This window comes from Capricornis sumatraensis, chromosome 7 (assembly GCF_032405125.1).
Source record: "Capricornis sumatraensis isolate serow.1 chromosome 7, serow.2, whole genome shotgun sequence".
NCBI classification, from domain to species: Eukaryota; Metazoa; Chordata; class Mammalia; order Artiodactyla; family Bovidae; genus Capricornis; species Capricornis sumatraensis.
This window is the reverse complement of record NC_091075.1, coordinates 39,118,500-39,143,109: the sequence shown is the minus strand read 5'-3', so window position 1 is coordinate 39,143,109 and position 24,610 is coordinate 39,118,500. Positions and strand designations below refer to the sequence as shown.

Sequence of the window (24,610 nt, the reverse complement as noted above, 5' to 3'; positions counted from 1 at the left end):
GAAACCTCTTGCTGTACCAACAAAATATTCAAAGAATGAGAATATGTCAAAAGAATGAGTTAAAAAAATACAGAACCTACCATGAAGTTTCTCACTGACCGACTCAAGAACAATAAGAGTATCAAGACAAATAATGACAATAATGCACTACTGTTGAATGCTATTGAATAAAATACAAATCTATGGGTCTGTATTTATACAAATACAAATATAAGAGATGGTGAATGAAGTTCTTCCTTTTACTAGAATGCAAACTAATACATATAGAAGAGATGGATGAAAACAGAAAGTCACATTTAGGTAAATATAGAACAATTAACTACCAAAACAGATTGTTCCTGCTGATTCAGGCAGGGGTCATCAATGGGGGCTAGAGCTACTGGGCTGAAGTTTAATGAGAAATAGAATTTTGGAATAATGTCACAGTATCTATCTTGTAAAATTTGTCTCTTACAAAGGGGAAAATGGTGACATATGGTAAAGAAGGCTGGGAGACATTAACATGACCAGATGACCAAGATTAAGGGGCTGGCCAGGAATAAACCAGCTTGGATGAGACTGAAGAGACATGATGTGGTGGTCAGTCAACCGTGTGAAGAGCATGGTTTACCAAGGCTCCGTAAGACCCATCATTGCATTCATTATGAAGCTACACTTCCCCTGAGCTTATTAGAGACAACAACCTGTGTTTCTCTAAGAGAGGGTCACTATGTCTAGAAAATATACACTGGCGGAGTTAGGAATACTGGAGCATCATACAGACCGCCTGCTCTCAAGTGGCTTAGAAAAATATTAGCGACAATTGGTAGATAAAGAAACAAAGTGATGAACAAATGCAGTGAAATATTCACAGCTGGGAATCTGGGTGAGACGGTTATATTCCACAAGGTTTAAACTTGACATTATCTCACAATAAATTATTAATTTAAAAAATTCCCAAAGACTATAATGGATCTTCCTGAACATGATAAGATAGCCACACAGTCACTGGAATGGATCACTTTTTCTAGAAATGTTCAGCTTTCGTGAGAAAAAAGTTCAGCTGCTGGGTATGGAGAAAAACTAAGCAGGAAGATTTTTATAAGGAAGCAAAATCTCACTTTTTTTAATTCATATACTTCTACTACTACTAAGTCACTTCAGTCGTGTCTGACTCTGTGCGACACCACAGACGGCAGCCCACCAGGCTCCGCCATCCCTGGGATTCTCCAGGCAAGAACACTGGAGTGGGTTGCCATTTCCTTCTCCAACGCATGAAAGTGAAAAGCCAAAGTGAATTCATATAGTCAGTTTTTATTTTAGTATTTTCTCCCCCAGAGGGAAATGAGAATCTACATTGATTCTACAGGTGAGATTATAAAATGTCCAAAGAAAAAACAAAAAATCAAAATCCTCATCAGTTTTTCTGGAACACAGGTACTATTTTGCATGCTGATGGTGCTATTAAACATGAATCAAAAATGAGATAAAGGAGAGCACCCTCTTCCCCATCCCAGAAACTCTACTTAGTTGAAGCCAGCAGATAGGGGGAACATAAAAAACACCACGGCCTAAACCAGTAGTGTGAGCAAGCAAGAAAAAAAAAACCAACCTTGTACCCTTTTAACTGTAAAATTTGAAAGGATTGCAAGATTTGACTGAGTTTTTATGAACCTAGGAGTGCATGTAGGATGAACTCATCTGTTGCTAAAATGCATACCACTGAACCATAAAAACATTATGAAGCCTTGAGCAGATGAGGCTTTTAGTGTATCAAGTTACTAATTTACTACCTTTAAAGCATAAGCAAGGTAAATGTACCCTGGAGCAGTGTATATTTTACCAACCTGTACATATTCCAATCATTTGTTACCTTCCATTTATCAGCACAAAATCTGAAGTGACCAGCACTTTTCTTGATTATTATGCTCCACCAAAAAAAAAAGTAAGCTTTACAGAAGGGTCGGTCAATGCTAGTCTAGATATGGAGCAAAAGATAAAAGCTTTTCATCAATTATTCCTCTCCCGATACATAGAGTTTCTCAACATAAGAAGGTGGTACAGTCTGTGTTATTGTATAGAGAAAATTTTATTTAATTCTACACCGCTCCTGGCCTTCTGGCAACCTAATCAATTTTAGATCCCTGATGTTTTTTCCCAACCCACATCCCAAAATTCTCTCCTGTATTTGTCATTTTCTAGTCTTCTGGAAGCAGTTGGCTGCCAGTAATAGAAAAGACCACAGTCGCATATAACGCACTAAGAAAACGTGAGAAGCATCTGATTCCATACAGGTTCATAGCCGTACCTGGCCAAAGTGTTCTTAATAAACCATTCCTCCAGTCTTGGAAAGCCCGAAAAAGCTGTTTGCTTTATCTAGGAATAATTATTCCCCTATTAAACAAAAAAATTAACAAAACACATAGGCTGTGCTATCTAAGCAAACCCAGATGCACTTTCCACTCCACAGAGAGGAAGAATCCAGCTCAAATTTTCTAGAATTCAGAAAAAACAGTAAAACCCTAAGGGCTATACTATATGAAAAAGATATCTTGGGACCCAGTAGATACTAAGTGCTCATTTTCTTCCTACTCTATTGCCCACTTTGCCACCATTTAATGCATTAGTTGCTGGATGAAGAGAATGAAGATTTGTATTAACCTGGATTCTAAACTATAATTAAATATTAATTTGGATCCTAAATTCTCTTATCACTTTGGACTTCAACTACATAACCTAAGCTAAGATATAGTTTATATCTTAGACTTAGTTTATAGTCTTATATTTATATATACTTAACATGTGATCCAACCCTTTCACTGCTAGTTTAGTCAAATTAAATGAAAGCACGTGTCTACATATCTGTATAGACTTGCACACCTTTATGTGAAATAAGCAAAGCCTGCCAAAACCTGCATGTCAATGAACCTACTTAAATAAAAGTTCAAGGACATACTTGATATTTGCTAGTATTTCTTTCTCAATTGTTTTCCGACAAAGTAGAAAGCCAGTCTTCACTTTTACTCGATAGCAGATGTTATGAAAACTTAACACAGCTCCTTCAGTCAACGTCTGCAGGTCCTTAGAGGTTGTCTCTGGAATGCCGTTTGGTTTTTTTGACATTGGGATAGAAACCTCGTAACTATTGGAAGACATTTTGAACATTTCCGCCTTTCTGTGGAGGGAAAAGCAAAAATAAGTTGATAGTCCGGGTAAATGAAACTGTAAACAGTAGTTAACAATACACTTAAAACAAAACTGCTTTGGTACAAACTTCCACTTATAAAATAAATAAGACCTCGGATATAATGTGGCACAGTGACTATAGGTAATAATACTGTATTGTATATTTGAAAGTTGCCAAGAGAGATCTTAAAAGTCCTCACCATAAGAAGAAAAAAATGTGTTAACTAGGTTTATTTTGGTGATCACTTCACAAAATATACAAATATTATGTCATTATGTTGTACACCTGAAACTAATGATATTATGTCAATTATCTCAATTTGTTAAAAATTTTAGAGATCAAAAAAAGTTTAATGTAAAATGCCTTATTGGTCATTTTATATTGATAACATGTTTAAGTAAAAATATTTTGGCTATATTTGATACAATTAAATGTATTTTTAAAATTTTAAAACAAGTCCAGTTTTAAACTTCAGTGCAATAAATAGCTCCATTTCCAATGAACAGGCCATATCACAACAATAATAATAAGCTTGGAACCTACATTAGGGAGGCAGACACAACTCTTATTACATAAACTCCAATTAGATGTCAATTAAACATCTAACAAGTAAATAGGGAGAGTATGAAAATTACTCAAAACTCAGGAAGCAGCAAAAGATGAATGGGAGTTAGAGTTGACTTAAAAAACATATTATAATATGACTCAAGATCAGGGACAGGCTACATGATCACCATCACTCCATTCTTATTTGAGTCTATGACATAGATCTTACAAAAAGGGGGTTGGCCAAGCAGTCAGGGACAAGAGACATTTCTTTGAATTTAAAGCTCCTGACTTTACATCTCTGGTTGCTGTGTTCCTTTAATCAACTAAGAAGACAAACTCCAAAACTGTTTGGAATGATAAACTCATTTTCTTAATGGGCAACATTTACATTCTAGGAGGGTTTAGAATTATGTATAAAAATGATTGAGAAGATCAAACCAATAGTTAAGTAAAGAATTTAAAACAACAAGTGAGTATTAAATTTATAAATGAAGTTTAAAATATTTCATTTAACAAGTTAGAAAAGGCCCTTTTATAAGGATTTAGAGAAGGATCTTAAGGTGAACTTAACAGCTTGTGCAATAGCTTTGAAAAATGAAACTTCCATAAATTTAGTTTTAATTCTTAAAAATCAAAGTAATCAATGAAGAACTTTCTCTCTGGCTACAGTAGAGTAGCTGGTCCAAACCAATCATCCTCCTAAGGACAACTGTAGAGCAGACAAAATACAAGATTCAGCTCTTTGAAGAATGTTTTCTGATGGGTGCAACCAACCAGCCAGGACTTAAGTATCTAAAATTCTGGAAAAGAGAAAAGATGAAGCATTCCATGCTAGCATTCTCGAGGCAAATTACACATACATGGGGCAAAACCCAGAAAAACCAGGCAGAAGGAAGCTGCTCAAAAGCTCTCAATAGGCGAAGGCACTGGCGACCCACTCCAGTACTCTTGCCTGGAAACTCCCATGGACAGAGGAGCCTGGTAGGCTGCAGTCCATGGGATCACTAAGAGTCAGACACGAATGAGCAACTTCACTTTAACTTTTCACTTTCATGCATTGGAGAAGGAAATACCAAGCCACTCCAGTGTTCTTGCCTGGAGAATCCCAGGGATGGAGGAGCCTGGTGGGCTGCCATCTATGGGGTTGCACAGAGTCGGACACAACTGACGTGACTTAGCAGTAGTAGCAGCTCATTAACAGGGAGACAAAGTTTGGAGCTGTGAGTTTATCAGTTGAAAACTCCAAGTTTTTGAGATCGTACCAGTAGGGCTATGACCTGGAAATATGAGCAACCTAGAAACAGACCAGCCTTTACTCAAGCAATGTGATCCACTCATATTTTGCTAAAAGAAATTTAAATCTATTCCAAAGTCATCATCATCCAAATTTTCAATCAAAAATTACCAAGCACGCCAAAAAATAAGACCTAATGTTCCAAAACAAGAAAACAAAAGTAGACCCATAAGTATTGCAGGTTGGAGTCATCAGACATCTGCATTAAAATAACTGAGTAATATGTCTAAGAAAATAAATGAAAAGATAGACTATCACCAAAGAACTAATCAATAGTTTTTTAAAAATCAGTAGATGAGTTTAATAGCAGTTTAGATACAAACTGGGAAAGAATTAGTGAACTGACAGACTGCTATGTAGAAAACATCCAGATTGAAGAGTGTATGAAAATTATCAGCATGGAAAAGAAACAAAAAACTTCAGACTGAAGAGAATGAAGAAGTCGCTTTTTTTTTTAACTACATAAAAGAGCTAAGAAACATATGAGATGTGATGAAAACGATCTGGCATACATGTAACTGGAGACCTGAAAAAGAGAAAATTAAAATGAAGCAGAATCAGTATTTGAGGAAATATTGGCCAAGCATTTTCCAAAACTGAAGGTATCAAGCCACAGACTGAAGGAGCTCTGCTGCTGCTGCTAAGTCACTTCAGTCGTGTCCGACTGTGCGACCCCATAGACAGCAGCCCACTAGGCTCCTCTGTTCCTGGGATTCTCCAGGCAAGAATACTGGAGTGGGTTGCCATTTCCTTCTCCAGTGAAGGAGCTCTAGGAACACCAAGACAGGATATGCATAAGAAAACCACACACACCTGAGCATATCATAGTAGAACGTCCGCCAAACCAAAATAATCTGTAATTGTTCCTATAGCCAGAAACTGCTCTATTATTATCACATTTAAAACATATTCCATTTTGGAAACTGCAAAAGTAGGAAACCACTTATAGACTGGCACCCAGGAAATTAAAAGAGCTTAGTTTTAATCTGTGAGCACAATGAATGGTAATAATTAGCTAAAGCGCTACTCTCTGAAAGCAATGAAAGAGAAGGCTCAAGGTACAAATAACTATAGAGACCTTGCATATTGACTTTGTAAACTTCTTAAGCCATCCCCCATGACTTCAAAAGCCAAACTATACTAGCCTGACACAAGCAATTGCTTCTCTTGCCATTCACCATTTGATGTTCAGGCTCCAAGGACACTTTCTAACATTCTCCCAAGGCTGTGCGTGTGTGTGTGTGTGTGTGTGTGTGTAAGGACACTTTCTAACACTCTCCTAAGGCTGTGTGTGTGTGTGTGTGTGTGTGTGTGTGTGTGGTCAGTCTGTCCAACTCTTTGCGACCCATGGAATGTAGCCTGCCAGGCTCCTCTGCCCATGGAATTTTCCAGTCAAGAATACTGGAATGGGTTGTCATTTCCTACTCCACAAGGCTCATTAAGAGAATCAAATAATATCCCACCTGAATTTAAATAGGCCATTGGCTCAAGATAGACATTAGTACAAAATCTTTGTGAGATTTTTTGTTAATAAGAGGCACCAACTGGAACTATAGTACCCAAGAAAGATCATCCATAATCCATCCATCCATCCAAGATAGAGAACTGATAAATACAATCACAATTTTAGAAGTGTGTGCATACTGAGTTCGTCTTCACTGTGATAGGATTAAGTTAGTAATTCACATTGCTAGGAGGTGCTTAGGAATAGGAGGTGCTTAGTACAGGGTCTTAGTAATTCATGTGTCACAAATCAAGACTTAGCAATAGCAGCAGCAGCAGCAGGCCTAACTGAGGTACACCATCCAGCTGAAGCACATTATACCAAAAACCATATTTATTTCTAACACCAATATGAAACAATATATTACTCTAAGATGAAACAAAAAACTTACAGGAATGATTACAAAATTTTAAAAACACACATCTCAGCACCATATTAACCTCAAAGTACTCAAGTCTCCAGTTTATACAGTATCCTGGGTATACTATATACAGTATATCAGTTTTATCCAGATACTGGGTTTATCCCAGTATCTTGGGTTTTTAGAGGAATCACTGAAAGTAACTGTCTCTCAGTAAACATTAATCTTTCTCTACAGATATATATATATATACCACATCTAGATTTCCCTATGACAAAAATCAACTCCCACCTTGTTGCTGCTTTCTTGCTTCCAGAGCATGTGCTAAATCATTTTCTGAATCTGAGACCCACTTCAAAGACTTCAAAAATAAAAGAAGCATCCAAATGGCTTCATACAACTCGCCTGAACCGGCCTGCTCTGTTAACTGGCCTGATTATCTTTTCACCAGCCGGAACAGTCTTCTATACATGACTGAGCAGCTTTGAATAATGAGATTCTTTTCCCCTTTCCAGCTATATCTTTTCTACCTGTGCCTACCTTTGTCACTTTTCCTTTGTTCTTGTTGTTTTCTAACTAATGAGGTACTGCTGCTGCTACTGCTGCTGCTGCTAAGTTGCTTCAGTCGTGTCTGACTCTGTGCGACCCCATAGACGGCAGCCCACCAGGCTCCGCCGTCCCTGGGATTCTTCAGGCAAGAACACTGGAGTGGGTTGCCATTTCCTTCTCCAATGCATGAAAGCGAAAACTGAAAGTGAAGTCGCTCAGCTGTGCCCGACTCTTAGCGACCCTATGGAATGCAGCCTACCAGGCTCCTCCGACCATGGGATTTTCCAGGCAAGAGTACTGGAGTGGGTTGCCGTTGCCTTCTCCGAATGAGGTACATTGGTATTTTTAATGCAAGCTGTCATTCTTATAATAGATATACCAGTGTCTATGGAAGAAGACTTTCCAAAAAAGTAAAAATGAGGTACATTTTTGTACAAATGTACAAAATGAGGTACAAAGGAATGGGCCTGGTACATTTTTACTTTTTTGGAAAGTCTTCTTCCATAGACACTGGTATATCTATTATAAGAATGATAGCTTGCATTAAAAATACCACTTTTGAATGGACTTTTGGACTCAGCAGGAGAAGACAAGAGTGAGATGATTTGAGAGAACAGCAGTGAAGCGAGTACATTACCATATGTAAAGCAGATGACCAGGGCAAGGTCAACGCATGAAGCAAGGCACTCAAAGCCAGTGCTGGGGGGGGACAACCCAGAGGGATAGGGTGGGGAGGGAGGTGGGAGGAGGGATCAGGATGGGGGAGACACATATACCTGTAGCCGATTCATGCTGATATATGAAAAAAGCCATCATAATACTATAAAGTAATTATCCTCCAATTAAAATAAATTAGTTAATTGACCAAAAAAAAAGCCAAAATAGGCCTGCTGCCTCTGAAGCCCACACACTCAACCATATATAATTCTGCTCCCTATTGCAGAATTCAATAATGTATGACTCGCTTTTCAAAAAAAAAAAATGCCACTTTTCTCTCTCTTACTCTTTACCATACTCCTAATCAGACAGTCTACTATAAACAGAGTGCATAAGTCAATAGACACTGCACACAGGTAATAAAAGTAGAGTTCAGTTCTAAAGTCCTCAGCCAGATACCTGTCCACAGCTGTAAATATTGCATCTGCTGGTAGAGCCAGAGCAGCAGAGCAGCCTCAGGTCAAGAGTTCAGGCCTTCTTCTTACTTTTTTTTCCCACTAGGGATAATAATAGCAAAAGTGACGCTCTGCCTCATAGCCAAGAGGACATGCTGGGTGAGCACACCTTCTTCAGCTATTTTCTGTGATGCCAAGACCTCGCTGCCCTGACAAGGAATTAGGCTTCCTGGGTCACTGTCAGGTGACTGCTACAAAACTTATGAACAAACAGAAATAGAAGCAGGATAGTTTTCAACATTGTTAGAAAAGGAACTCAAAATCTGAATTGTAACTTCCATAATAAATCCCTGAAGTTTAAAGAGTCCTCTATCCATCAATGGGTTTTCACATCATCTCTGATCTGACAGTTCCACCCTGAAGCAAACATCCAGTGTTGAAACCAGCACTGTAGCGTTGGAGTCAGAGGGCTGATGTCTTCAGGTCAAGGAACTGTCTGGCACTCCAGGAACTATCTGGCACTCAAGGCCCCCACAGCACTGCAGCAGAGTGATCTGGGGAGGGCGGCACAAAGAATGAGGTCAGACAGACAGACAGGAAGAAATACCATTGCGGAAGGTCTGTATAGTCCAAGAGAAGCCACTGAGGCCTTTCAACCAGGAAAGGCTCATGATCTTAACTGTGTTTTTTAAAAATCACTCTAGCTGCTGCTGTGAGACAAGTGTGGAAGCAAAGGCCAGTCAGGAGGCTACTGCAGAAAACCAGTGAGACACGCTAGGACAAAGGAATGGGCCTGGTAATGAAAACTTTTTCCTCTCCTTCTCTGTATCTAATAGAAGGATTTATCAAGGACTGAGTGCTGAGGTTATGTTTAAAATAGTGGAGATTAGGAAGCACCAGCTAAGAGATATATAACTTGACAAGATAAAAATTACCAACTCCCTGGAATTCCCTGATGGTACAGTGGTTAGGACTTTGTGCTTCCACTGCAGGAGGCATGGATTCAATCCCTGGTTAGGGAATTAAGATCCCACATGCATAGCAGCACACCCCCACACCAAAAAAAAAAAAAAAAAAATTACCAATTCGCTTCATTCTCACAAATTACACAACCACTGATCTTATAGATGGTAATCTGGTTTCTTATGTGTAAAAAGGCTATAAATAAGGCCCAAGAAGTGATTCTCTTGAGTTCAAGATAATCGGAGGTCAGATGAAAAAGTGCCTATGCTTCTTTCCATGTTTTTTATTAATACGCATAGGGATAATAAAATAGTGCTGTCCATCAGACACATATGGCTGCTACTCAGCACTTGAAATATAGCTGGTGAATGTTTTACGTTATTTAACTTACTCACTTATACTTAAATAGCCACACATGGCTAATAGTTGCCATATAGGACAACACAGGTTTAAAGTGCTTACTTTTTAAAAATGTATTTTCTCATTCTTGGGTTACTTTATAAACAATCAATTTTATAACCCCATAAAAGACACATATACTTGAACACTATGAGGCCACTCCAAGCACTCCCATATTCATCCTGCATCAAAAAAAAAAAAAAATACTTGCTATATGCTATTATCAAATTCATCCTCAGATTTCAAAATATCTTAAAACTATACTATATTTATAGCTCAGTCAGTAAAGAATCTGCCTGCAATGCAGGAGACCCAGATTCGATTCCTGGGTCGGGAAGATCCCCTAGAGAAGGAAATGGCAACCCACTCCAGTGTTATTGCCAGGAGAATCCCATGGACAGAGGAGCCTGGCAGGCTGCAGTCCATGGGGTCGCAAGAGTTGGACATGACTTAGCTACCAAAGACAGAGAAAGAGATATTACATTTATTTCAAAAATAGGACAGTGCTATATATTTCAGGTTCAGAATAACAAATCTATAAAATGATCATATATACAATGGCTGAAAAAAGGCAATGCTTCCATTATTTTAGAACTGTCTTTTGAACAATAGCTAAATTGAATTAAATCACTTTCCTCAAATAAAACAAACGAGATGAATCCGTGAAGCATTAAATCTGATCCCCAAACAGAATTCACATTTTACCAAAACATTTTTGACTACTGAGTGCATGAAGGGGACCCCCTTACAGGGCCCAAGAGTGAGCTCTTGTCTAACACTCAGGAATGAATGGTCCAAGGAGATACACAAACTGACAAAGCAAAAGACTTTCTTAGAGAGGGGTGCCTCGGTGGAGAGCAGCAGGGAAAGGGAACCCAGGAGAACTGCTCCACCACGTGGCTCACAGTCTCAGCGTTTATGGTAATGCGGTTGGTTTCCAGGTTGTCTCTGGCCAAACATTCTGACTCAGGGTCCTCCCTGGTGGTGCATACATCTCTCAGCCAAGATCGATTTCAGCCAGAAGGATTCTGGGAGGTTGGTAGGGCATATTGACTCTTCCCTTCTCTTTTTGGCGCCTCCTGAACTCTTTCTTGTTACTTTCTGGAGGTAGCACCTCCTTCTTTACTAGGACCTCCTATTGTGAGACAACTCAGGCAAGCAATTATCATCATGCCCGGCCAAAGTAGGCAGTTAATGGCTCCCCAACAATAACATAAATTTCATACCATTTTCATGGTAAATTTCAGACTACTCTATTTCAAATTTCAAATACTGAAGGTGGGCTGATGAAAGAAAAATAATTAATTTAAATAAACTATAAACCTTCCAGCCACCTCCAAAGCTTCCCAATAACAGTCACAAAGCTTTCTCTAACAATGTATGACCAGTATTTGGATCACAGCTCATCAAGCAAATTAGCATTAAAATGTTTTTTCTAGCCCAAGCTCACAGTGCAGGAACATTCTTTTCATGCCCTTTTGGCCTTCAGCCATCTCCCAAATTATAAGTAAAATAATGATAGTTTAAAGTTATCTCCTTTGGACTTTATTGCAAACGTGGGCTGCCAAGATCAAGTGCTAGGCTAAGGAACAGCACGGCCAGTGGGGCTGAAGCAGAGGGAGGGAGAGTATAGGATATGAAGTCAGAGGTTCAGGTCAACTCTGGCAGTGTCCATACCTCAGGCCACTGTAAGAACTTTGCTTTGGCTTCTGGGTGGAGGAATAACATAATCTAATTATGTTTTAAGAGATCACTCTGACTTGGGGTGGGGGTGGGGGAGCTGGAGAGAGGAGCAGAGCAGGGAGGCCACATAGAGGCTACTGTAGCCATTCAAGAGCCAAGATGCGGACACTGTCCTGCCTGTGACAGCTAGGTGCTGCCCTGCAGGCATACTCTTTACTATCTGAGCCACCAGGGAAGCCTCTTAAATACAACACCAGACACAAAACAAGCACTCTGAAACTGTATGTAAAAACATTATCTGGTTTCTAAGACTGTATTCACATATGTATCTTAGGATGCCAGTTACCCTTGGTGTGCAGCCTTTATCCACAGGAGAGGGGGGCTGGTAGAGCAAGGAAGATTCAGCATTCCAACAAGCAAAAGGCACCTATTCCCACAGCATGGTCACAGCCAATGGAAGTTTTATAATGACTCTCTACTGTTTGCCCCATTCCAAAGCAACCCCACTCTCTACCTCCCCCAGATCTGCCCAATTAAGGGAAAACAAGGGCAAGTATGATAATGGTCCAGCTTCAGGTCCACGGAAGCTCATTTACATTTTATATTCATTTTACATTTTATATTCATTTTACATTTACATTCACACTCATTTACATTTAAGAGGAAACTGACAGACATGGTCAAGGAATGTTGCCTGCCATTCTAGTAAACAAAGAATGTTGCCTCTTATTCCAATAAACGAGGATCAAGCCATTAGCCACTGCAGCCACATTCCCCAAACCCCCCTGGTACAGCTGAGGAGAAATTAGGATAGGGAAAAGAGGAAGCATTATGTGTTCTGGGCACTGGCCCTGGATAGTTAAGATGCATATCTAAGGAATAATTACAATGAGCCCAGAGTCTCGTATCTTCTCATACAGAAAAGTACTAAAATCATTAACTAGTAATGTCTATTTTTTGTGACTATCAGTTATCTTTGATGTTTGACTATATGGTTTGGTTTTTCCTGTTGTTGTTTCTCATTTCAGCAAAATCTCCTAAATATCCCGGCTACTCCCTTATTCTCTTGTCTTTGGAGCAGTTCCTCAGAGCGATCTGAGAGGCTGTCTCCTGAACCACAGTCCTCAGTAAGATCCTCAGATAAAACTTAACTTGCAACTTTCAGGTTGTGCTTTTTTCTTCAGTTGACCACTTTAGTTAGCGACAGAGACCCAGAGCAGACTTCTCTCCCTCACCCGAACTCTACAAGAATCTGGAGCCTTGGTACCAGCAAAGACCTCTTCTGCCTAGGCACCTCCTCAGAGTCCAGATGAATTTAGGTAAGTCTCTTCTGGGTCCTGGATCTCTACTATTGGCTGATTATCCTTAGTTTTATTTGGTGGTGAATAAAATTCTTGCTGGAGGAGATTTTCCCTGAACTTAATTTCAAGAAGAGGTACCTGGGTTATCCCAGATGAACTGACAATGGAAAGATTATGCTCAGTTGAAAACTGGATTACCACAGTTAAGAGATGCTGGGAAGACTTTATTATCTATGTACAGAATTTATTCCTACAAGTACCTGCTTTGTTGGGAATTAAAGGAAATCTCACCTTCAGTTAGTCAGTCAGTCAGTTCAGTCGCTCAGTCGTGTCCGACTCTTTGTGACCCCATGAATCGCAGCATGCCAGGCCTCCCTGTCCATCTCCAACTCCCGGAGTTCACTCAAACTCACGTCCATCAAGTTGGTGATGTCATCCAGCTATCTCATCCTCTGTCGTCCCCTTTTTCTCCTGCCCCCAATCCCTCCCAGCATCAGAGTCTTTTCCAATGAGTCAGCTCTTCGCATGAGGAGGCCAAAGTACTGGAGTTTCAGCTTTAGCATCATTCCTTCCAAAGAACTTCCAAAGAACCCAGGGCTGATCTCCTTTAGAATGGACTGGTTGGATCACCTTGCAGTCCAAGGGACTCTCAAGAATCTCACCTTAAAAAGGACCAAATGTGGGTTCTTTTAACACTTCAAAGTTAATTTGTGTGTGTGTGTGTGTGCAGCTAGAAAAAGCCAGCTTGATAAAACATCTTCTCGGAATTCTGACCTTAAAGGAACAAAAAACTTTTCAAAGGAAGAACTAGCATTTCTCCCACTGTGTCTTTGAGATATAAATGTTTTACCTGATCTTCTTAAGACTTTTTTTTCCTCCCTGTGTTATGAGAGCTCTGACAATGGCCAGACAATGGAGATTAAAATTGAAGAAACTTCTAAACTGGTAAATTTTTAGAGAACTCTCATTATTAACAGCTGCATTACTGGCACCTATGAAAAGACCCAAGTAGAAAGTGGATACAAAAAAATATAATGGCTAACCTTAGTAATTCCCTTAGTTTAATCGAACAAAGAGCAACAACAAAGAAAGTTTGGGAAGCTAAATCTATGGTCAATTTCCCCTCAATGGGTCTTACAGATGCTAATAAAAGCATTAGATTGTTAGTTAGGTTGATTAACAGGAATAAGAAAAAACAGCAGAGAAAGTCTAGAGACATCTCAACAAGGTAGAAATTTTAAAGGGACTTGTTCCAAAACAATAAAAATCTTTAGATGGTTAAGAAATGGGATAAATAAACCAATAAATACATGTATCAAAACAAACATTTTGATACAATGCTAAGGTTGGATGGCCAAAGGGGCTCTCTATTGGTCCCCATCATTAAAGAACCCCAAACAAGTCCACTCTATTTACCCCAGTTTGGGTTTCCCTGGTGGCTCAGACAGTAAAGAATCTGCCTATAAGGCAGAAGACCTCGGTTCTAGCCCTGGGTTAGGAAGATCCCCTGGAGGAGGGCCTGACAACCCACTCCAGTATTCTGGCCTGGAGAATCCCCCACAGCCAGAGGAGCCTGGTGGGCTACATTCCATGGGGTTGCAAAGAGTCAGACACACTGAGCAATTAAGCACAGCAAAACATATACATATTTAAAAGGCTGCTAGAAAATTCAGTTGCTTGGGGGAACAGTTAGGCCAATTAATCAAGTTAAAATATCAACGAAAGGTCCTGAATCCCTTGGCTCAACCCCTCAGCTTGGGAAATCCAAAGCCTTTTATATAAAAATAGATAACGTGGTCAGGGAGATAAAAAGAAACGTTTCTGGGACACTGTGTAAGACCAAGACAGGTTGATGGGGATTTAATGGAGGTTAAAATTACAGATATAAGACCTGAGAGAATTGAGATGAATGTTTATAAAAGTTGGTATGTTTAAATGGGCTTTATATAAGATGGTTAAATCTCTTCTGCCAATTATATTATGGGATAAACTTAGGTCTCCCTTGCCTGGTGGGCTTATACATCTGCCCCTCAGGCAACATTGGTTAAACACACTAAGGAAAATCAATAGGGTTACCTGAGCCCACACAATATGAAATAAAACTGGGGGCTAATATTCAGGAGTTAATAAAAAGAATGAAGGCTTTTAGCCCCTAGAGTAAACTGCTCTGGGTTTAATTTGTATACTCAAAAAAGAGGGCCTTTATTGAATGGCTTCTGCAAAGTTTGGAAAGCAGGATAAACTGAACCCTAAAGTTCTGGAACATATAACTCTTGATTTTCACTGTAGTTGGAAATCTTTTTACTGATATAAAGAAGCAAATAAAGAAAATGTAGCTGTGCAAATCAATCTTTCAGTACCATATAGGTGGCAGACCAGTTCTCTGAGGAATTAAAAGCAACTGTCCTGTCTTACAAATCTCTACATATCAGAAACATAAGTACATCCCACAAGGACCTGAGACTGAGCTGAATTAGCTCAATCAAGTAGAACCTGCACCAAAAAATACAGAGCGAGAAAGAGAAACAGGATTTGCTGAACTCAAACTGCTGGAAAGCATCCCTCACCAAATCTAATTCACAGCCTCCTTCAGGATTTATCAAGGACAAATACAAACTTTAAAATATTCTCCACAAACAGTGAAAACCTTTAGTCATCTGAGCATATATATTTAACTTATTCAAATTGTTATTTATAAACTAGTAAATTTATAATGCAATAACTGATACATGACTAAGTTTTCAAAAGAAGCTATGAGGTCTCTAGTTATGCCTTTTTATATTTCTATGTGTACATTATACATATGATATGTTCCTAACTCCAGATAATATTATCAAAATTACACATATAAAAAAGCTGTATTTAACTGATGTAAAAGTTCAGTTCATTTGCTCAGTCATGTCTGACTCTTTGCAACCCCATGGACCGCAGCATGCCAGGCCTCCCTGTCCATCACCAACTTCCTGAGTTTAGCCAAACTCATGTCCGATTGAGTCTGTGATGCCATCCAACCATCTCATTCTCTGTCGTCCACTTCTCCTCCCACCTTCAATCTTTCCCAGCATCAGGGGATCTTTTCCATTGAGTCAGCTCTTCGCATCGGGTGGCCAAAGTATTGGAGTTTCAGCTTCCACATCAGTCCTTCCAATGAACACCCAGGACTGATCTCCTTTAGGATGGACTGGGTGGATCTCTTTGCAGTCCAAGGGACTCTCAAGAGTCTTCTCCAACACCACAGTTCAAAAGCATCAATTCCTCTGTGATCATCTTTCTTTATAGTCCAACTCTCACATCCATACATGACCACTGGAAAAACCATAGCCTTGACTAGACGGACCTTTGTTGACAAAGTAATCACTTACAAATTGATATTTTTTAAATATAATTAAAAAACTAGCCTGCAAATTCCCTGGCAGTCCAGTGGTTAAGACACTATGTGCTCACTGACAAGGGGCCTAGGAATGATCCCTGGTCAGCGAAATAAGATCCCACATGCTGCAGGGCTTGGCCAAAAAATTAAAAATAAGAAATCTTGAAAAAAAAAAAGTTTTTTAAATTAAGTTACTTAAAAGAAAGCCAACCGAAATAAATTTCAAGTTCCTGTGATCTGGGAAATAGTCAATACTATACTAATAATCAGTTTTAAAGTTTAAATTTATTGGTTTAATGAATATAGACCGTTCTTTCTTTTACTGTACCTACGTTTACCAAAAGTTAAATAGGTCATACTATCTCTGTTATAAAATTCTCAAGAAAAATATCTTGAAATGATGGCTTATTTTGTGTAATGCCTCATTAGTTTTCATGGGTAATTTAAACATAACTATAATTCAACAGATATAAATGGAGTAACAATTTTGAGGTAAATTCTTTAAGAATAATTATGTCTTACGGTTTGTCTACTTAAAAACAGTTTCTCCAGATTTTTGGTGACTTAATATTTATAGTTTTGCTAAATTAAGTGAAATGATGGAGATTATTAAATATCTGCTGCTGCTGTTAAGTCGCTTCAGTCAGGTCCGACTCTGTGCAACCCCATAGACAGCAGCCCACCAGGCTCCTCTGTCCGTGGGATTCTCTAGGCAGGAATACTGGAGTGCGTTGCCATGTCCTTCTCCATTTAAATATCTAGACTATACCCAAATAAAATAAGATACTGAAACATTAATTCCTCAACATAGCCTGCCTTTTTACAGAGAAGATATTTAGGTCTACTAATACAGATATCACATTGAAAAAATTTCATTAAAAAACAACACATTTTTTAGAAATCATAAACAGTATTTGTGATTTTGCCAATCTACAGAATAATAATCAAAAAAGTTTATAATTGCATACTTCTTAGTTTTCACTAGAAATTAAGGTTTTTAAAAAGTTAGAATTCTGGTTAATGCATGTAATTGAGACAACTAAAATTGGTAAGGAAAACATCTCGCATGAAAGGGAAAAAGGTATAAGAAATGAAAATACAATTTGTTGAGGAAAAAGAAAGTAATCTTATTCTAGAGAGAGAGAAAGGAAAAGCATAGGACAAAACCTACCAGTAAAAAGAAAGTTAAAGAAGGTTTGTAGAAACGGAACTCTTAGAAAAGACTTCTGTACATGGTCCGGACTGGCTTAGATTAAAATAAAGTTTAACTGAGTAAATTTCAATATTAAAAGTAAGCTGGCATGATTAACATAAATCAGATCTGAAATTAAACTGAATCTTTTTAACCAGTGAACCAATAAACACACACTAAATTATAACTAAAATATAGAGAAAGGGTCCAAAATGTCTGGATATTACAGGGTCCTCTGAGCCCACTAAGAGACGAGAGAAATGAAAATCTTGCCTAAAACCTTTCTTTTCAGAATGAGAAAGTAGGCTCAAAGACTTACCCCGAAGTCTTTGTCGTGTGGGGAAGTGGAGGCCAGGATCTCACAATTCATTTAAAGACATTTTATATTTCTTAAAGATATGATCTATGCATATCTCCCCTTCACAACATTCAGTAAATAACAAGCTACTTTCTTATCAGAGCCTGAGTAAATAAAAATTAATATGTTTAATCTATTTGTTTTATAAACACTTACAGGTCTTCATTTGAGAAAAACTGGGAACTTTTAAAATTCTAGCCCTTCCAATTTTATTTCTTTCCCGTAAGAGGCTGAATGCAAATTGGCAACTATGGTCTCTAGAGTCTTTGAAATTTAAGGCATTACTCCTCCTATAGAGATGCATTTGCTAAGTCACAAATCTATGAAACTTTAAAAGTTCAAAGCAACTTCAGTAACACACCTACGACCCAGATCCTGGTTTCTGGTAATAACAGCCTCCAAAACAAGGAACCAGAGTGCCTTGGAAAAATGACTGGTGCAAGGGTCAGGGCACGGAAAATAGAAAAATCAGCCTGGAGCATTTCATGATACCAGAAAGCAAGGAAATGCTTTTTTAAAAGGCAGGATGGGGAAGTGGTACGTCAAAAGGGCACAGGGGCCAACGTGAAAGAAGAGCTCCCAGTGGCGAATGGTGGAACCATTTGATCAGCAATTAAATAATGACTGCATTGAATTATAACCTATACAATAAAATAAATATCTATGAGTCTATATTTATACAGTTGAATAAATAAATGAAGGAACAGCTCTTCCTCAAAATTCTCATTAATAAAGAGAAGTAATGAGAAAGCAATCTTTACATCACTGTTAGAACAACACAGTACCAGGTACATCCAGTTCCACCAATGGACTAAAACTAGTGAATAAAGACTTAAGGAGAAACTGGATATTTGCAAGGCCCAAGTTTCTCTCCCATGATATATATTAAATACAAAGGGAAAAATGATAACCATCAGGGACCTGACAAACAGCACTTAACCAAAGTTTAAATCAGTTTACATCAGTAATAAGACATCATGTACCCCTGATATGATGCACTGGGATTACTTCTAGTGAAAGTGAAGTTGCTCAGTCCTGTCCGACTCTTTGCCACCCCATGGACGGTAGCCTGCCAGGCTTCTCCATCCATGGGATTTTCCAGACAAGAATACTGGAGTGGGCTGCCATTTTCTTCTCCAATTTCTTTCTAAAATGCATAACTTCAATCTAATTATGAGAAAATATCCAGTATTAATTGCAAGACATTCTACAAAATAACTGAACAGTATTCATTTTAAGTGTCAAGGTCAGGAAAAACAACAGAAGGTTGAGGAGCTGTCATGGTGGCTCAGATGATAAAGCGTCTGCTTACAATGCGGGAGACCCAGGTTCGATCCCTGGGTTGGGAAGATCCTCTGGGGAAGGAAATGGCAACCCACTCCAGTACTCTTGCCTGGAAAATCCCACGGACAGAGAAGTGTGGTAGGCTACAGTTCATGGGGACACAAAGAGTCGGACACGACTGAGCGACTTAACTTTCAAGGATATACAACAATCAAATGCAATGTGAGCTCTGAGGCTGGATCCTGAACAGAAAAAAGGATAGTGGAAAGCTGAGAAAATGGTACAGAGAGTTCCTATAACATCTTATATAACTATAGTACCATTGTTAAAACTAAACTATAAACTTATTTGGATTTCATCAGTTCAGTTCAGTTCAGTCCAGTCGCTCAGTTGTGTCCGCCTCAGTGACTGTATTTTTCAATGTTTATAATGCTAGTGTAATACTAGACTTAAACTGACATCTTTGTTCTTTAAAACTTCCTTATCAAGACCTATGCAACCCAGCCACAGTTGTATATATTTGGAAAAGCATTGTTTTATAAAGACTAATGCACCAAAGATCTCTTTTTCTAGTTTCTCATATTATAGAGGGAGAGAATAGCAATTTTATGTTTGTTGAAAAATTCAAACCACTTGAATTTACTTCTGGATAAGGGTGGCATTCTAGGAGGCTAGATAGAACATATCTCACTGGGGGAGAGGGAAGGTATATATCTAAGTATGAAATCAGAACACAAGGAATAGCTTATAGCTCCAGGAAAGAGCTAAACAGCACATACACTGTAGCAAATGTAATGAGTCACCTGGCCCTAGGTTGCTAGTAATAGCTGGGTATAAAACAACATTGCACATGTCAAATGGATTATACTCATAGCTTAGATTCCAGATGGAAGCATGAATGGTCTGGCATGATAATAACAGTACTATTAGATTGAAGAGATAACTGAAATGATACTATTAGGTTTTTAACTACAGTTAGCCTACTACTTTAGGTTTCTGAAGTACATATGTTTACTTGGGGTAACTATTACTATCATATGAGATATTCTAGAAAGACATATAACAGTCTCCCTATGTTACGAAAAGGAGAAATGGATCAGAAAGATTCTAAATCAAAGTAGATGGTTTGCAGAATCCTTTATTGTAGGATCAGATAAAAATACTAAGAATTCTCAGCATACCTAACAGTACTATTCTGGCAGTTTCTACTAACTCATATTCTACTTCTGGACTCCTTAAATAAAATCAGACCTCTTTTGCTCAAATTCCTATATTCTTTAGTCCCACGAAGAAACCGGTCCAGAAAGATGAAGAGATTTCATGGCACACTGACTAGACCCAAGTTAGGTAGGTCTGGGCCTCCCTGCTCTCACAGGTTCTTTTCACTGTCCCTGCATGCCTTTACAATGAACTGAGCTGCTCTGTGAACATGGAAAGAAAATGTGAAACAAATGACCAGGCGAAGTTTAAAAAAAAAAAAAAGAAACGGTTGGTGATCTTTAATAAAGTACTTTGTCCCAGCAATAAATAACCCTGTCAATTCTCTCCCTCCTCCTCTGCAAGTATGAAACTCCAATACCTCCCTGAAAGGCATGGTGTGACCAAAAAATGAGAATAAATATAAAAACCACCTGCAGACAGCAAGCATTCACCAGTTAACAGCCATTTCCATTTATTAATTCTGAAGACCTGGTCATCTTATTTTTGTTGTTGCTGTTCAGTCACAGTCATGTCCAAGTCTTTGTGACCTCATGGGCTGCAACCCGCCAGGCTTCCCTGTCCTTCACTGTCTCCCAGAATTTGCTCAAGCTCACATTCATTGAATCGATAATGCCATCCAGCCATCTCATCTGTCGCCCCCTTCCCCTCCTGCCCTCAATCTTTCCCAGCATCAGGGTCTTTTCCAATGAGTTCATTCTTCACATCAGGTGGCCAAAGTACTGGAGAAAAACGTGGATGGAAAATATAGCTACTACTTCAGCTTCTCAAAATTTTTTAAATTTCAATTCTGTTCAGTTGCTCAGTCATGTCTGACTCTTTGTGATCCAATGGACTGTAGCACACCAGGCTTCCTTGTCCATCACCAACTCCTAGAGCTTGCTCAAACTCATGTCCATCGAGATGGTAATGCCATCCAACCATCTCATCCTCTGTCATCCCCTTCTCCTGCTGCCTTCAATCTTTCCCAGCATCAGGGTCTTTTCCAGTGAGTCGGTTCTTCACGTCAGGTGGCCAAAGTATTGGAACTTCAGCTCCGGCCTCAGTCCTTCCAATGAATATGCAGGGTTGATTTCCTTTAGGATTGACTGGTTTGATCTCCTTGCAGGCCAAGGAACTCTCAAGAGTCTTCTCCAACACCACATTTTGAAAGCACACCACATTTTGAAAGCATTAATTCTTCAGCGCTCAGCCTTCTTTCTGGCCCAACTCTCATATGGCATTCCAAACTAACATGGGATGGTGGAGGCAAAGTTGTAAAACGAAATACTTTATTCTCCCTTTCTAAAGATTCTGCGGTCCCTCTACCTTTTGCATCCTTTCTTTTCACTCCTCTAGGGTGAAGTCAGGGTGTGGTCAGCGTAGAACTGCCCACGCAGCAGGACAAGAAGAGAAGCGACAGGTCTCTTGTGCAAAACATCTGAAGTTTGGGTACCCCTCAGGCAATCTTTCCTCTTTCCTTGTAAGACACTCAGCTCAAGTATTTTCAGAGGGAGCTAACAGGGCTTGCTGCTTTCTAGAGACTTTCGTTTTTATGCTTCCAGATAAGAACTTAAATCCTGTTAAATGACAGAGAACTACCTACTGCTACCTGAATCTAAGCAGTAATTTCCAGCCAACCATTGCTCTAAAGAGTAACACGTCTTTTCAGTTGCAAAGGGACTGAGCTAGTAATCAGCATTTTCAATGGAGTTTTAAGATTTTATTCCACCCTTCTTGCCAAAAGCAAAACTTCTTCACTGGAATTGGGATGCGGGCAGCACTTCTGCTTCACCCACATCTACCCACCTCATTTTAAACAACAGAACACCACTAACTTTCACTGCTAAGATTCTCTGAATATTTTACTTATTTCTATAAACAAGCTGAGTATGTGGCTCAAAAATTAGATGTCCACTTTCTAATAGTCTTGTGAAGCAGGTTTGGAAACACTGGTTTCCAAAAAACTACAGGGGTTAAGGGGATTATGGTGAGAAGGAGGAGTGAGTGTTAACTGGTTTTTAGGGGCGAGAATGACGAAAATGTGAAGATGGCAGAGACTGTACACTTTAAATAGATATGAACTGTATGATATGTGAATTAGATCTCATAAACTGCTGTTGGGGGAAAAAAAAAACAAACACCAAAACTATGAAGCCAAACTCATCTAGATACTCCATCATTTTGGTTCACATTCTGAACTCAGAACTGATTTTTTAAAAGGATAAACTTTAGCTTACAGTAGACCTATATGGGCTTCCCTGTAGCTCAGCTGGTAAAGAATCCACCTGCAATGCAGGAGACCCTGGTTGATTCCTGGGTCGGAATAGGGTTCCCAGAGAGGGATAGTTACCCACTTGAGTATTCTTGGGCTTCTCTGGTGGTTCAGACAGTAAAGAATCCACCTGCAAGGAGGAAGACATTGGTTCGATCCTGGGTTGGGAAGATCCCCTGGAGGAGGGCATGGAAACCCACTCAGGTATTCCTGCCTGAAGAATCTCCAAGGACAGAAGAGCCTGGCAGGCTATAGTCCATGAGGTCGCAGAGTCAGACACGACTGAGCGACCAAGCACAGCATAGCACAGACCTATATACCCTGTATCAAGGATGGTCATTCAGGTTCTTTAAGTTTCACTAAAACAGCCTCAACCTTAACCTCTAACCCCAGTAAGCAACATAGAATAAAACTTCTCACTTGATATAACCTTCAACCGATTCCAAACTTCTGTCAGAAATCCCTGAGAGAAACAGAGTATGTGAAGACATGAACCTACCCCTCTATAAAATCCAGATTTATTCCCAAACTATCACACCACAGCATGTGGGACCATAGAGGCTTAGCATCCTACCAGTTTCTCATAATACTTATGGTGAGCAGAATGACAGCTACAGCAAGCAGTCCTAGAAAATGCACGACTGCCTGTACTATGGGTGGGGCACCCAGGAGACTCTTCCGCCGCTATACTTCAGTCTGCAGCCTTCTGTGATATCAGACATTTCCCTCAGAAGTAGATGCCAGGAAAAGCTTCTCTAAGGAGCTCATGTATATTTCCTGCCTTTGTCCTCATTGAACTGTGTGACTGATTGGTCCGTTTTTATTCTAGCTTCCAAGATATAACTTTAATTTGCTGTCCACATGCATTGAAATGTACTCTCCCACAGTGACTGTTTTCTTGGTGCATTTCTCTTTCCATTTGTAATACTTAGGCTTGCCTCAAAAGCTCATGAACACTTAACACAAATAAATGTAGAAATTGATTTTGGCTGTATTTTAATATCATTTTGATGTAACAGCACCTAAGGGAGCTCTAGCTAAATGTTCAGGGTCCAGAACAAAGATGACCAATAAACATTTGTTGCTATAAATCTTTTTTTTTCCTGAAAGTGGAATGAGCTTTTATATTTCTACCACTGAGTGAAAAAATGAAACGAAGCAACATTATGGGTATTTTTTTTTAACTGTTTGCTAGATTTACAATCTAATTTTTTTGGTTGTATATTTTTCTGTATTCTAACTTTAGTAGCATTTTTAACCAGTATTTTTAATAAGCTGGTTAATTTTTAATAAGTCAGCTATCCACAGAAAAATTACAAAAGGCAGCTCAACAATGCTTTAGCACACCAACCAAAGTTGTGGACAAACTTTATGTCCTAGGGAGAAGAAATAGGCATAGAATATAGTGGTTAATCCCTGGAGAAGGAAATGGCAGCCCACTCCAGTGTTCTTGCCTGGAGAATCCCAGGGATGGGGGAGCCTGGCGGGCTGCCGTCTATGGGGTCGCACAGAGTCAGACACGACTGAAGCGACTTAGCATATCGGTTAATCCCTTTAAAGGTACCAATATTTACAAGTTTCTCTGCTACCTCCATACTCAATAACTTTTTATCTATCCAATATCATACATTTGGGGAAAGGTAAGAGTTTTACCAACCCGCTAACACACACTGTTGCTGCTGCTGCTGCTAAGTCGCTTCGGTGGTGTCCGACTCTGTGCGACCCCATAGACGGCAGCCTACCAGGCACGCCTGTCCCTGGGATTCTCCAGGCAAGAACACTGGAGTGGGTTGCCATTTCCCTCTCCAATGCATGAAAGTGAAAAGTGAAAGTGAAGTCGCTCAGTCGTGTCTGACTTGTAGCGACCCCATGAACTGCAGCCTACCAGGCTCCTCCATCCATGGGATTTTCCAGGCAAGAGTACTGGAGTGGGTTGCCATTGCCTTCACTAACACACACTGCTGCTGCTGCTGCTAAGTCGCTTCAGTCGTGTCCCGACTCTGTGCCACCCGATAGACGGCAGCTCACCAGGCTCCGCTGTCCTTGGGATTCT

At 39.4% G+C, this 24,610-nt stretch overlaps 1 protein-coding gene across 3 annotated transcripts in view; it reads right to left on the bottom strand.

Annotated features, from left to right (window-relative positions):
• The window catches only part of ABCG2 (ATP binding cassette subfamily G member 2 (JR blood group)), a 127,588-nt gene that overhangs the window by 39,650 nt on the left and 63,328 nt on the right, over nt 1-24,610 (bottom strand). For all 3 annotated transcript variants that reach the window (XM_068975750.1, XM_068975748.1, XM_068975749.1), the window contains exon 2: nt 2,936-3,154. In XM_068975750.1, coding sequence (XP_068831851.1) covers nt 2,936-3,144 — 209 coding nt within the window. In that variant the 5' untranslated portion in view covers nt 3,145-3,154. The remainder of the gene's footprint in view (nt 1-2,935; nt 3,155-24,610) is intronic.